Source organism: Oncorhynchus mykiss, chromosome 12 (assembly GCF_013265735.2).
Source record: "Oncorhynchus mykiss isolate Arlee chromosome 12, USDA_OmykA_1.1, whole genome shotgun sequence".
NCBI lineage: Eukaryota > Metazoa > Chordata > Actinopteri > Salmoniformes > Salmonidae > Oncorhynchus > Oncorhynchus mykiss.
The window spans coordinates 28,902,063-28,917,627 of NC_048576.1; the positions used below are offsets into that span (position 1 = coordinate 28,902,063).

Sequence of the window (15,565 nt, forward strand, 5' to 3'; positions counted from 1 at the left end):
CCCAAAACAATACACACAGAACACTCCCAAAACAATACAAACAGAACACTCCCAAAACAATACAAACAGAACATTCCCAAAACAATACAAACAGAACACTCCCAAAACAATACAAACAGAACACTCCCAAAACAATACACACAGAACACTCCCAAAACAACACACACAGAACACTCCCAAAACAATACACACAGAACACTCCCAAAACAATACACACAGAACACTCCCAAAACAATACACACAGAACACTCTCAAAACAACACACACAGAACACTCCCAAAACAATACAAACAGAACACTCCCAAAACAATACACACAGAACACTCCCAAAACAATACACACAGAACACTCCCAAAACAACACACACAGAACACTCCCAAAACAATACAAACAGAACACTCCCAAAACAATACAAACAGAACACTCCCAAAACAATACACACAGAACACTCCCAAAACAATACACACAGAACATTCCCAAAACAATACACACAGAACACTCCTAAAACAATACAAACAGAACACTCCCAAAACAATACAAACAGAACACTCCCAAAACAATACACACAGAACACTCCCAAAACAATACACACAGAACACTCCCAAAACAATACACACAGAACACTCCCAAAACAATACACACAGAACACTCCCAAAACAATACAAACAGAACACTCCCAAAACAATACACACAGAACACTCCCAAAACAATACATACAGAACACTCCCAAAACAATACACACAGAACACTCCCAAAACAATACACACAGAACACTCCCAAAACAATACAAACAGAACACTCCCAAAACAATACAAACAGAACACTCCCAAAACAATACAAACAGAACACTCCCAAAACAATACACACAGAACACTCCCAAAACAATACAAACAGAACATTCCCAAAACAATACAAACAGAACACTCCCAAAACAATACACACAGAACACTCCCAAAACAATACAAACAGAACACTCCCAAAACAACACAAACAGAACACTCCCAAAACAATACAAACAGAACACTCCCAAAACAATACACACAGAACACTCCCAAAACAATACACACAGAACACTCCCAAAACAATACACACAGAACACTCCCAAAACAATACACACAGAACACTCCCAAAACAATACAAACAGAACACTCCCAAAACAATACACACAGAACACTCCCAAAACAATACAAACAGAACACTCCCAAAACAATACACACAGAACACTCCCAAAACAATACACACAGAACACTCCCAAAACAATACACACAGAACACTCCCAAAACAATACAAACAGAACACTCCCAAAACAATACACACAGAACACTCCCAAAACAATACAAACAGAACACTCCCAAAACAATACAAACAGAACACTCCCAAAACAATACAAACAGAACCCTCCCAAAACAATACAAACAGAACACTCCCAAAACAATACAAACAGAACACTCCCAAAACAATACAAACAGAACACTCCCAAAACAATACACACAGAACACTCCCAAAACAATACAAACAGAACACTCCTAAAACAATACAAACAGAACACTCCCAAAACAACACACACAGAACACTCCCAAAACAACACACACAGAACACTCCCAAAACAATACAAACAGAACATTCCCAAAACAATACACACAGAACACTCCCAAAACAACACACACAGAACACTCCCAAAACAACACACACAGAACACTCCCAAAACAATACACACAGAACACTCCCAAAACAATACAAACAGAACACTCCCAAAACAATACAAACAGAACACTCCCAAAACAATACAAACAGAACACTCCCAAAACAATACACACAGAACACTCCCAAAACAATACAAACAGAACACTCCCAAAACAATACACACAGAACACTCCCAAAACAATACACACAGAACACTCCCAAAACAATACACACAGAACACTCCCAAAACAATACACACAGAACACTCCTAAAACAATACACACAGAACACTCCCAAAACATACAAAAGGACAAAACTATCAAATCAACCCACACAGTATTTGACAGTTCATTCAAGATATCAAGATACAATTTTAAAACAAAAGATGAACAACTGAGAAAACATGACACACAGAAGAAACACGATTTACTCACGTCTTTACACCATCCGATTCTCATACATCCAAATATCTATCAGAAATAGTTACTCATTCCAGTTCTTAACCTGCTGTGTGAACTTTCCTTATTGACTATATGTCTGTGATAAGCATGTCGTCCACTTTCATATTTGAGACAATTTCCCTGGGTATTTATGGTATATTTACAGTGTAATTTGCCAATGTCAGATCTAGTTTGTGTCTATAATATATTGGGTTTTGCTCTGTCAGTGGTTATTACATACAATATATTTGAAGCACATTGTTAAAGTACCAACACATGCATTTTTAAGAATAAAAGAATAAACAAGAAATGTGGCAGTCTGGTGCAATATCATAATATGGCTACCCTCTCTCTACCAAGGATTCAAGGCAGATTGCTTGCAGGACGAGGCAGCTGCTTTGTGTTGCTCTGCTATAGTTTTCATGTCCCGCTTACACTCAGGAATGAATGACTAGAGTCAACAACATCAAAGTCAGTCTGCCTGTTCTTCTACAATGTGCCAAGTGTACTGTGGTCAAGATGCAAGCAGAAGATTAAAGACAGGATCTTTAGACGGATCCACAGTCAGGCTGTCACTGTGCCCTCGTGTTCTGAAACACAAGATCAGGTCATATTTTCCACCCTCTTGCAGCGTTTCATTAGTCGGGATGGGGCCGGCCATGGGTAGACTGACTGGTCTTGGAGACTAAGACCAACCAAAGGAATCTGTCAGGGTCACAAGCTAAGACTGGTTTTCAGCGATGTTGTTGGTATCAGACAGAAGTTTGGATCATTTGGTGTCACTGTCATTAGAATTCTCACGTTTGCCTGCAATGCTTAGTCCCCTCAAGACTACGCTGTTCGCCTCGCCTGCCCTAGCACCCAAGGTTGAGGCAGTTTGGAGAGTGCTACAGTACACCTCAGTGCTAGGGTACATGGCCACTGCCATGTTATTCTCTTAATCAATACTTAATTCAGAATCAATTGCATTCACTGTCAGTTAAATAAGTGATGAAATGTGTTGTTCTCTTCAAATAGAAGCCCCCTGAAGTACATTTTAGTGAAACAGCATTATAATTCCACCATGTTTGTCCTGTGGATATAAAAAGCAGAGGAAATGTACATTCTGCCATTCTGTATGTTTTGCCTTTGACAACCACAGGGCAAAGCACTAAGCTAAAAAGCCTCTGGAGAAACGTAGGAAATATCTCACAGAGCAGCCCTGCTGCAGAGCAAAACACTAACTCCCCAAAGGAGGTCACACAATATGGCTTCTTACCAGAGTGGTGCTACTCTTCAACCATTGGGAATAATAATTCGTTTCAACACTTCTTTACCTGCAGTTAAAAAATAGCCATTTTTTTATCAGAAATATCTAAATTGTTACTGGTCTTTTTCCTCCATTAGCCAAGTAAAGGGTTCTCAGTTTGATCTCAGTTGCACAATAAAATAGAAAAAGCCACACGGTTTTCTGTTACAGGGCCATTGTGGATGTGGTTGGGGCCTATAGGTTACAGTAGTGATATAACAGGCTTGCCGATTACTCTACTCTACGATACCCGATATTGGTGACATTGAGGCTGACCTTGGAGTCACCTCCCCCGCTGCCGCACTCTCCCTTGTCGTACCACCATTTGTTTTTCAATTTGTCCAAGAGGCCTTGCTCATTCAGTTTTAACACTGCCAGGTTAACAGCATTTCTTGAAACGATAAAACATGACTTGTAAGAAAACGAACAGGTCCGTGAGAAATCTAATATTAGAATATTGGTTAATAGTAATAATAATAATAATAATATCAAATGATTCATAAGGGGGATCACGAAAATGACAAATTGGTAAAGAATTTCAACGGTGTGTAGAGGTAAGAAGCGTTTTACAGCAAAGAAAGTGTTAAATATTAAAGAGGTGGTATGGAGGGTTACATTGCTCAGAACTGAAGTGTGCGGGATAGGGACACTTTGTCATAGAGAATAGAAGAATAACGACAACATACAGCATGCACGTTAACATTCATCATAAGTGACAGTGCAGCTTTTAGCAAGTTAAGTGAAAGAAACACATTGAACTGTTAAATTAGAAGCAATGCTGAACTGCCAGAGAGGGACACCACAGAGGACAGAGAGAGGAAAGGTTGAGGGAAGAGAAAAACAAACGAGGGGTGGGTGTGGGGGCACATCAACATTCAAATGGATTTAGTAAATATGACTAATATACCAATAAGTACTTTCCCTTTGAAGAGAAAGAAAAAGACAGAAACACAGAGAGAAAGAAACCATAGAGAGAACATGATAGAAATGGCTTCACGTCTACACGAGAGTTAAACACATAATACCGTTTACTTCCTGATGAACCTCAAAAAATGAAATATTGAGGAGTGAGGAAGAAGAGGAATGGGACAACAGGAGACATCAGGGTAGGTGGAATACTATAACAACATGGAGAATATTGTTATATTATCCCACCCACCTTAATGCTGAGCCTTTAGGTGTGGCCACACCGTATCCTTTAGAGTCGAGGTTGCCGCCCACTTTCATGGTGTCACAAGGTTTCCGCTGCTCGATGTACTCGTTCATTGTGGATTCGAGAAGAAAGGCAAATTTGCCTTTCGACTTTCGCACTCGGGCAACCCCTTCTGGAGTGGTCTTTGCGAACACTGACGGTTCAGCTGATTTCATGTAAGACCACATTTTTTCATAAACTGCTATTTTGGAGCGCTGCATTTGGGGAGAGAGGGAGAAAGAGAAGACAAAAATAGGTTAGTGGTGCATTAAAAAAAATGGAGACCTTAGCTCTCAGTGCTTAAATAACACATTTTACACACATACAGTGGGGCAAAAAAGTATTTAGTCAGCCATCAATTGTGCAAGTTCTCCCACTTAAAAAAGATGAGAGAGGCCTGTAATTTTCATCATAGGTACACTTCAACTATGACAGACAAAATGAGCAAAATAAATCCAGAAAATCACATTGTAGGATTTTTAATGAATTTATTTGTAAATGATGGTGGAAAATAAGTATTTGGTCACCGACAAACAAGCAAGATTTCTGGCTCTCACAGACCTGTAACTTCTTCTTTAAGAGGCTCCTCTGTCCTCCACTCGTTACCTGTATTAATGGCACCTGTTTGAACTTGTTATCGGTATAAAAGACACCTGTCCACAACCTCAAACAGTCACACACCAAACTCCACTATGGCCAAGACCAAAAGCTGTCAAAGGACACCAGAAACAAAATTGTAGACCTGCACCAGGCTGGGAAGACTGAATCTGCAATATGTAAGCAGCTTGGTTTGAAGAAATCAACTGTGGGAGCAATTATTAGGAAATGGAAGACATACAAGACCACTGATAATCTCCCTCGATCTGGGGCTCCACGCAAGGTATCACCCCGTGGGGTCAAAATGATCACAAGAACGGTGAGCAAAAATCCCAGAACCACACGGGGGGACCTAGTGAATGACCTGCAGAGAGCTGGGACCAAAGTAACAAAGCCTACCATCAGTAACACACTACGCCGCCAGGGACTCAAATCCTGCAGTGCCAGACGTGTCCCCCTACTTAAGCCAGTACATGTCCAGGCCCGTCTGAAGTTTGCTAGAGAGCATTTGGATGATCCAGAAGAAGATTGGGAGAATGTCATATGGTCAGATGAAACCAAAATAGACATTTTGGTAAAAACTCTACTCGTCGTGTTTGGAGGACAAAGAATGCTGATTTGCATCCAAAGAACACCATACCTACTGGGAAGCATGGGGGTGGAAACATCATGCTTTGGGGCTGTTTTTCTGCAAAGGGACCAGGACGACTGATCTGTGTAAAGGAAAGAATGAATGGGGCCATGTATCGTGAGATTTTGAGTGAAAACCTCCTTCCATCAGCAAGGGCATTGAAGATGAAACGTGGCTGGGTCTTTCAGCATGACAATGATCCCAAACACACCGCCCGGCAATGAAGGAGTGGCTTCGTAAGAAGCATTTCAAGGTCCTGGAGTGGCCTAGCCAGTCTCCAGATCTCAACCTCATAGAAAATCTTTGGAGGGAGTTGAAAGTCTGTGTTGCCCAGCAACAGCCCCAAAACATCACTGCTCTAGAGGAGATCTGCATGGAGGAATGGGCCAAAATACCAGCAACAGTGTGTGAAAACCTTGTGAAGACTTACAGAAAACATTTGACCTCTGTCATTGCCAACAAAGGGTATATGACAAAGTATTGAGATAAACTTTTGTTATTGACCAAATACTTATTTTCCACCATAGTTTGCAAATAAATTCATTAAAAATCCTACAATGTGATTTTCTGGATTTTTTTCTTCTAATTTTGTCTGTCATAGTTGAAGTGTACCTATAATGAAAATTATACTTTTTTGCCCCACTGTACATCTTCATATACAGTGTAGTCCTTTGCCATGAGTCAATAGAGTGCTCTCTGTGCTCCCAGAGAGCTGAGTAAAGGAGTAGTTGTAGTGGGCCTGTTGCCAACAGCAGATAGGGCCTAAGGTCCGACAAGCTGGCAGCACACTAAAAACAAAACTGCAGGGCCACGTTTCTCCTCGGCATCCATTGACAGGACGACCACCTGACTGACCACCTGCTCCCTTTCACCATCCCCCCTTAGTTCACAAGACAGGAAGTGAGTCAGCATGCCCTTTGACATTGGGGTTCTGGAGGTGTCACCTGGATTGGTCAGTGGGGCTGCTGCCACCTGGAGCAGCAATATGACGTGCTGAGAGGAGAACACAACCCTGCCATGCCCTGGCCTGCCTCCTGCCTCCTGTCTCCTGCACTTCCCTTACTGACACACACCCAGGGAGCTGCTGCTAAAAGTGGCCTTTGAGTGGCTGGCGTCGGGTCTCCATGGAGCTGGGGTATGCACACAGCAGTCGACAACAGAAGGACAAATAAGGAAGCTGCATTAAACTTGGTTTATGTGACCTTCCGCCGAGTGATCGAACAAGTGGGGAAAACTTTAGGATGGATGTTCTCACGACCAAAAAAGGCATGTGTATAAATAGCCTATAGATTGATTTAATTAGCAAGTGAATGCTTAATGTGGCAAAAACAGAGTCAACTTGGTGATTATATCTATGGCTATATTGCTCAGGGCCCCAAATAACATCATATATTGTTGATGAATAGATATTACAATTTAATCTGAGAGGGCCATTGGAAGTTCGTTTCTAGGAAAGCTTTGTTTTGTCATATCTTTTTCACATGGGCAATAGGCCCACCATAATAGCTGAATCAAGCTAAATCTAACATTACATATTAAACTGCAGATGGCTTGGCTACTGTGGACCATCGTGAAATTTAGTGTGAAATATATGACTGTACTAACCAGATAAACAGATTGATCTACGTTTTACGAGTGTGAGCACACGCATACAGTTGCAGACGCACACACACACACACACACACACACACACACACACACACACACACACACACACACACACACACACACACACACACACACACACACACACACACACACACACACACACACACTATACGTTTTAGTATCCTTGTGGGGACCTAAAATGTATTTCCATTCAAAATCCTATTTTCCCTAACCCTAACTCTAACCCTAATTGTAACCCTAACCATAAACCTAACCCTAAGTCTAACCCTAACCCTAACCCTAACCCTAATTGTAACCCTAACCATAAACCTAACCCATAAGCCTAAAATAGCCTTTGTCTTCGTGGGAATTTTTCTTGTTTTACTATCCTTGTGGGGTCTTTTGGGGATTTCTGGTACCCACTAGAATAGTAATACACACACTGAGTAAAAAACAACTCATGAAATGGCAGGGACTGTGAGGGGACACACAGATGCACTCTAACACACATCATTTTGTTGTTGTATTGTTTGTATTATTCTTTTGTTGTTTTGTTTGTATATCATTGTATTTGAAATGTGTGTGACTGTCTATCAGTGTAACAGTGTTTTGTTACTTGTCATGTAATGGGGATCCAAATAAACATAAAAGGGTTCTACCTAGAACCAAATATGGTTCTTCAAAGGGTTCTCCTATGGGGACAGCCAAAGAATCCTTTAAGGTGTAAAAACACACACACACAAACACGTCCTTACAGACGAAGAAGGCCCACATTTACGTAGAGAAAAATTCCTCTCTGATTAATATTGTTTGTACATTAAGCACCAGTTCTGATGTGTTCTCTAAAATCAGTCTACAGGCTGTCTTATTGACTGACTTACTAAGTTTTGGGGATCAAATTTGCTGGACATTCAGCTGTTTCTTCTATCAGATGTTTGCACACCAGAGCAAAAAGGTGTATTGTCATCTTTATCTGGATTAAGTAAATCCTCATAGGAAGTGTCAATCTGTTTAACAGAGGTGGCTGTATACAGAAACTACAATGTCACTTCATTTCAGTTAGCTGATTATTAATATATTACATGACTCTGAATGTTATAATTTTGAAACAAGTGCGGCAGGGTAGCCTAGTGGTTAGAGCGTTGGACTAGTAACCGAAAGGTAACGGAGCTGACAAGGTACTAATCTGTCGTTCTGCCCCTGAACAGGCAGTTAACCCACTGTTCCTAGGCTGTCATTGTAAATAAGAATTTGTTCTTAACTGATCTTGCCTAGTTAAATAAAGGTAAAATAAATAAAAAAAGGTAGCCTAGTGATTAGACCATTGGGCCAGTAACCGAAAGGTTGCTAGATTGAATCCTTGAGCTGACAAGGTAAAAATCTGTTGTTTTGCCCCTGAAAAAGGCAGATAACCCACTCTCCCTGGGCTGTCATTGTAAATAAGAAGACAGAGTGCTGTGGTTCTGGGGAGGTGATTTGGGATGTCAATAGTTTACAGAACCTCTAACGGCCTCAGCTCCTCTGCTCTTTAATGGGAGTGATGAGCTTGACTCCTTATGAGCTTGATGATAACATCATTGGTCTGTAATGTAAACTGTAAATAGGGTTGTTGAACATAATGAACACATTGGTGTCACTCTAGTAGATTCTGTAGAGATGCCTGGTGTTCTCAGGACAACTGATATGACAGGGGGTAGGATCAGATCAGCGGGGATTCAATAAATGAGCTAAATATGAGTCAACATGTTAATTATTAAACTATAGAGAAACAACCAATGCTGCAGTCAAAATATTAGTCTCTGATCTGCACATACACCATCTGCTGCTATGTTGGCATCAGCATCACTGCTCAAATATTCACAAACGCCAATACTGTCATACAGTTCTCATCAGTGATGGTTGCGTTTACACTCACAGCACACCAAGGAATTGAATGAAATTGAGCTGACTAGTATGTAATCTTGAACAATGGGGAGTCAGGTTCCCCTACAAATGATTCCTCACATCACCCCCCACCCCCACCCCAGAGAGGTGGATTTTACCCCCTGCATCACACACTCATTTAAAGAGTACAGGGAGAGACCATATGGGAGGTGATTGAGGGGGTGGGGTTGCTCAGCGGGACATTCCTTGGAAGCGGTTGCTTCTTATGCACCAACAGATGTTAAAGCCTTATGGGTGTATCAATCAAGGGCAAATATGTTTCACTAACAAAATATTTTCAAATCTGCAGTACATTCAGTTCCTATTGCTGCTAGTTACACCTCCATGATCTTCAGGCAAAAGGAATATGGAAATCAGTGTGTCTTTTGGAAAAAGGGCCTTTTGTGCAGCAGGGCCTTCAGCCCAGGTTTTCAGAGAGAGAAGCTAGAATAGACTGGGCGGAGGGGGTGGGACCTGAGCTGTCGCCAGAGTGGAAAGGGCATTTACACAATACAGGTGACAAGAATGACTGTGGCCAGAAAATCCAGTAAATGTCACAGAAAGTGCTTTAAATGTCAATACTGAAACCCCTGTGAGAGCACTTTTGTTATCACTTGAAACATAACAAGACAAATGATTTTCGGTATCGATAGCGAAGTCAGCATTATATCAGATGAAGTACAAGAGCCAAGCTTAAGCACCTGGCTTGATCAGACTGATGTCATGGATGCTCTATATCAGGGATGGGCAACTTTGATGGGGGTGGGGGGTGGGGGGGGGTCACAAAAAATCTGAACGAATCATGATGGGCTGCAGTTGCTTATGTCTCCAGCTTCTTATGTTTTTACAGTAGTTGCATGATAATATCTGCTCAATGCGTTCTGCAAGATGGATGCATTTAACAGAATATCAGTATCAATGCATTGCTGAATAAAAAAATTAAGCTGTCTCCCCGCATTGTATCATGCAAATTTCAGCAGTAGTTGGATATGTAATGAATTCAGGGCCATGATTGAATCATGCTTGACATCTGCACAATTTCAATGGGAGGGACCGTTCATGTAAATTACAGTAATATTTTATGACAGGCTTGGCCATGCTGTGTAAACAGAGGGTCATTTCTGGGTCATGTAAAGATGCGTGCAGCTCTTCTGCTTGTGTTATTTGAATCAGCAATCATATGTGGGCTAAAGGTCTCCAGTGTTCAAACGCAAATCTATTTTCATCTAACATAGATAAGCACGTTGTAAGTTAGTTTTCGGCCTCAGTATCCATTTGCTAAATAAATAAATATTAATGAGAAGATGAGCTGACTCCCATAGTGCAACACAAACACCTCCAGCTGTCAGTCCATCTATCAACTCTCCATTTATGCACTCTGAATGCTTCATGGCTGTTTGCTCAGATCCACCCCACTGGCAATACAAAGTAGGGATGAGTCAGAAAATAAATCATTAGCATTCTGTCTGTATGCAGAGTGCTTGTCCACATGTCATTTTTGGATTCTCTTCTGGCCAGTTACACAAGTGCCAAAAGTATTCAAATGTACTCTGGAGACAACATAAGTAGCTCCAAAAAAAATCTGCAATTTCATTTCCTCAGGCGTTATAACATCAACCTGGACACATACACATAACATAGCAAATGTAAATCCAGGACACTCCAATTAGTATGATATGTTACATTTCGTATGGTATGTATTCATTTGTGGATTTCCATCATCCATTTTGTATGAGATGTTACGAATTACAATTTGTAGATGTTACCAACTGCAATTCATATAATATCTTACGAATTTGCGAAATTCTAGGTGGCTAATGCAAAAATTTGCTAGGTGTGTAGAGTTAGCCAGGCTAGATGTTAGGGTTATGGGTTAAGGTTAGGTTAAGGTTAGGGAAGGAAGTAGCTAACGTGGTAAGTATTTGCAAAGTAGCTAAAAAGTAGTAAGTAGTTGCAAAGTTGCTTATTAGCAAAACTACTAAAGTTGTCCGTGATGAGATTTGAACAAGCAACCTTTGAGTTGCAAGACGCTCGCATTTTACACCGAACCATCCACCCTGACCAACCACCCTACTTTAGTTTTTGCTTTATGTAAACTTTTGTCTTATGTAACCATACCAAATGTTACATATCATACTAATTTGAGTGTCCCGTATTTACATTTACTATGTTACGTTTAGTCTATGAGACCAGGCTGATAACATACACATGGCTGGTTTTGAAAATGAGATGCCTGAGCTAAGTTAATTTCTCTCCATGTATCACATACATGCTGCTGTGCCTAAGATACGTGAGGTGGAAATGGAGCTAAAAATGCAAGCACTTAAAATCTATTTGACGTGTCTGAATATTCTTCTTCTGACTCTTTGACAACAAAGGGGCTGTGTCATAAGTGAGGGAGGAGTTGGGGAAGCATGTGATGTACTAGGGTGCCGGTACGGTAAATCCTGAGAGAAGTGAGGGAATGCATGGAAAGTAAAGGTGAGCCATTTGAGGGATGACCTGCCAATGTGTCATCAGAGCAGATTTCTGTTTGCCTGGTGGCTATATGACTCTAATTAAGCAGCACATCTTTCCTGAAGAACATATTTAAAAATGTATCTGGAGCCTCTATTTTAATTAAAAGTCCCCCGGAATGGCTCCTCGGTCGTGACATTTGAAGTTTGAAGGCGAAGGGACAGGAAGTGGGTCACTCATTATGAAGTCCCTGAACACCTATCAATTATCTTCCCAGAAAGACCTGGGACGAATCACCAGGCCGTCAGCCAACCTGCCAAACAAATCATGAAAGAGAAGTACACTTGCATTACATCCAGTGGCTTGCACAGGTGGTTGTGTTTCACTGCACTGATTCACTAACTCTAAACACCAGGCTATAAATATACTTTTTTAAATATTCAGTGTGTTCAATTTTTAATGCTTTGTTTTATAAACACCACAAATTGAGAGAGAAACCACGCAAAATTGTCTTCTGTCACCACACAGTAGCATAGACTCTGATAGCCACTTGTTTCGTGTATAGTAGCTTGACTTTCTTCAATATTTATTATCATAGTTAACTACTTCCATATTTTCTGTCGGGTATCAAGCAAAACTAAATATCTATACCATTCCCCTGTGCTCCTTGCTTTGATGTCTTGTCTGCTTTTTTGTTGTTTTCTAACTGTCTGTAAAGAGACTAAAGTTGTGTCTGGTGAATAAACCCCCAGTTAGTTTAGTCACTCACCCTAAAAAACTCCTTGGTGGAGCCTGAGTCTAGGGTCCCGTAGGCAATCTCTGTCTGCTTGGCCAGGTCCTCAGCACTCTCTATGGGAGACACCATCCTCTCCACTGTGAGGAAGGCAGCCAGGTTGGCTGTGTAGGAGGAGATGATGATGAGGGTGAAGAACCACCACACCCCCCCCACGATTCTGCCCGACAGAGACCTGAGAGAAAGGGGAGGAGGAGGAGGACAGAGGGACATGAGAGCAGGGTGCTCATCCTACACACTGACAGCGGGATGGAGATCGCCATGCTTTTGGAGTCCACTGCTTCCTGTGTAGAGTCTGGGTATCACACACCATGTATTGACATAAATGCACAGCCTCAGAGCATTGATCTTGGATTTATGTCAAATCTCACCCACATACCTCAATGTTAATGCTCTTTACACAGAGAAAAACATGGTGTCCCAGCCTTGTTGCGCTATGATGCTTGCGTGGAGGGTTGTGTTGTGGCTGAATGATAGCACACACAAACACAGCAAGCAGAGATTAGTGTGCATCAGCTTCAATGAGGCTGACGATCCCCACTGGTACGGTAACTACTAACCTTAGGCTTACTGTAGTATATCACGAAAACGGATCCTCCAGGAGGGAGAGGGACATTTACTAAATCGTTTTCATCAAATTCATCAAATCAGTAGCATTGACTCTTTGGCATTCTATGGGCTTTTCAAATAGTACCTGACATCCTAAATTGCCATAGAATGTTTTGTGTTCTTTTCTGGTATTATGTTACAATGATTAAATGGCTTGTCTTTTATTTAGAGTTGACTTTCTTCACTGCACATGAGAAGCCATCACTCAGTTTTCAGCACGCAAACCCCTTCTTTTTCATGAGCAATGCTCAAAAAATAAATAATCTTATCATAGAGACAGTAAGGGAACAATTACTGAGGAATGAATCCGAACGATGCATGTTTAAATGTTGATCTCAGTGGACCATTACCCTATAGCGCTGTAGCCATCACTATTCAGGTGAGACTGATGCTCAGCTCTGATAGACATGTCCTGGAACACTCTCTCATTGATCTTCATTCAGATGCACTACAATGGCCCAACATCCCAGACAAGATGAGGAGGGATGGCTTGAACAATGACAGTCCCCCGAGAAGGAATGAGGGACACACCGGCACAACAGTGATGATGAGTGAAGAGATGGACTGAATTAATGAAAAGAGGGGGAAGAGGGCGTAACTTTTTGTCTATATGAAAATGCATGATATTAGTCATGAGGTAGAGGCCGAATTTAATGCCATTAAGGTGCTTCATTAGAGTGAAAATTGATAAAAATACATTATATGCACCAGGCTGATGACCGTAAAATGGGACACGCAGCAAAAACACGGTAGCCCTCCAAGAGTCATGGGGAATAGGGTAAACTACGGATGTAATGACCCTGTGCATTTTACAGTCCCCGGGATGCTGGACATAAGTTATTTTGTGGATGCAATGCATAACTGTTAGCATGCAGCCAGGAGAGAAAGAGTGGGAGAGTGAGGAATGGTGGTGGTGTGTTTAAAGAGCATGAGGGAAAGATGAAGTGGAGGTGAATGGGGTGGAGAGGAAAACAACCAAGACACAACCAAAAAATAACATATATGCACCATGACATGATGGGAGTTGTAGTGATTATGACCATAAAATGCAGAGAGATGGTACAGTATGTAGATGATAGGATGGCTGAGTTTGAGGTGATGGAACATGGAGTACAGTAACCAACCTTGGCGAGATATCGCATCCTTGCTGCATGAAGGCGCCCAGGGAGAACCACAGGCTATTAAAAATCCCAAAGTCGTTAGGTGGGTCTGGAGGGCTCTGGGGGTCTTTGGCCTCGTCGTTCTCATCCAGATGCCACTCATATGGGCTGAAGCGGCTGACCAGGAAGAGCACCACGCTCACGCCGATATAGGCAAACACTATGCACATCCAGATCTCATAGGCCAGCGGGTCCAGGAAGGAGAACACGCCCGGCTTTGACTTTTGAGGCTTCTTTATCATAATGGAGATCCCCAGGCTCATAAAAGGCTTAGAGAAGTCTATCACTTCCTCTCGTACCAATGTTATAGTTAGAGGAGCCACTGCTATATCAGCTCTCTGGAAACATAGGAACAGGAACAGGAGGAGTTAGAGGTTCAAAACAGAGCACAGACACATCACATCAAACTGCCTTGTGATCAAAGCCCGACTTATAACAATTTAAAATAGAATGCCCATCTAAAGAAATTATGAGATTTTACTGTTTCTTGATCAAATAAACTGGTCATCAGGCAATTTTCAATATCTCATTATGACTATAGTATATCTATAATGTATTGCTGAAACCAATGAGTAGAGATGGAGCACGGAAAAATGAAATGGATTAGAAAAATGAATGCATTAAATGTCAGATACGTTTAAGAAGAAAGTGAGACCTGCCAGCTTAAAATGGACCAATCTCAGTTAGCATTAGTAGTGGCTAATGTCTCTGCCTTAATCCAAAAGAGTGCATTACTCCGTCAGATCCATCTATGAAGTAGAAGGTATGGAAACAGGAGGTTGAAGAGCTTATGCAAACAGCCCATGATATTTGAATCAGCCTAGGAAATTCAACTCCTTTATCAGATTGTCTTTAAAGCCTCCTAGCCTTATTAGCGAATAGCTCAGATAGGTAATAAATGTTCCCATCGATAGCTTTTCAGGTCCCAGAGTTACAACCGGACCCGGCCTTGACTTATAAATATGTAAATGCCATGCGAGGGCTGGGATCATCTTAGTGAGGTTTAGGCAGGGACCCTGTGAAAAACACAGCTCCAAGCCACTCCTTGTCTCAATATATCACTGGCTCATTTGCATGTGAATGGCTAATTAATGGTTCGGCGGATTTACTGTTGATGCAGAGAGGTGTCTCAGGGCATGTACAAAGCCTGTCAATTATAGCAGGAGATCATCTCTCTCTCTTGC

The 15,565-nt window shown here is 41.5% G+C and overlaps 1 protein-coding gene across 6 annotated transcripts in view; it reads right to left on the bottom strand.

Annotated features, from left to right (window-relative positions):
- Positions 1-15,565, bottom strand: part of LOC110537362 (glutamate receptor 3) — a 125,754-nt gene that overhangs the window by 6,447 nt on the left and 103,742 nt on the right. For 3 of the 6 annotated variants that reach the window (XR_002475614.2, XM_021623340.2, XM_021623342.2), the window contains exons 11-14: positions 14,346-14,719; positions 12,589-12,787; positions 4,571-4,818; positions 3,688-3,802 (exon numbers count right to left, since the gene is read on the bottom strand). Coding sequence is in view for 5 of the 6 variants with exons in the window: in XM_021623340.2 (XP_021479015.1) it covers positions 3,688-3,802; positions 4,571-4,818; positions 12,589-12,787; positions 14,346-14,719 (936 nt within the window). In the remaining variant the exon portion in view is untranslated. The remainder of the gene's footprint in view (positions 1-3,687; positions 3,803-4,570; positions 4,819-12,588; positions 12,788-14,345; positions 14,720-15,565) is intronic. The other 3 variants (XM_021623339.2, XM_021623343.2, XM_036937346.1) reach the window with 1 other exon arrangement.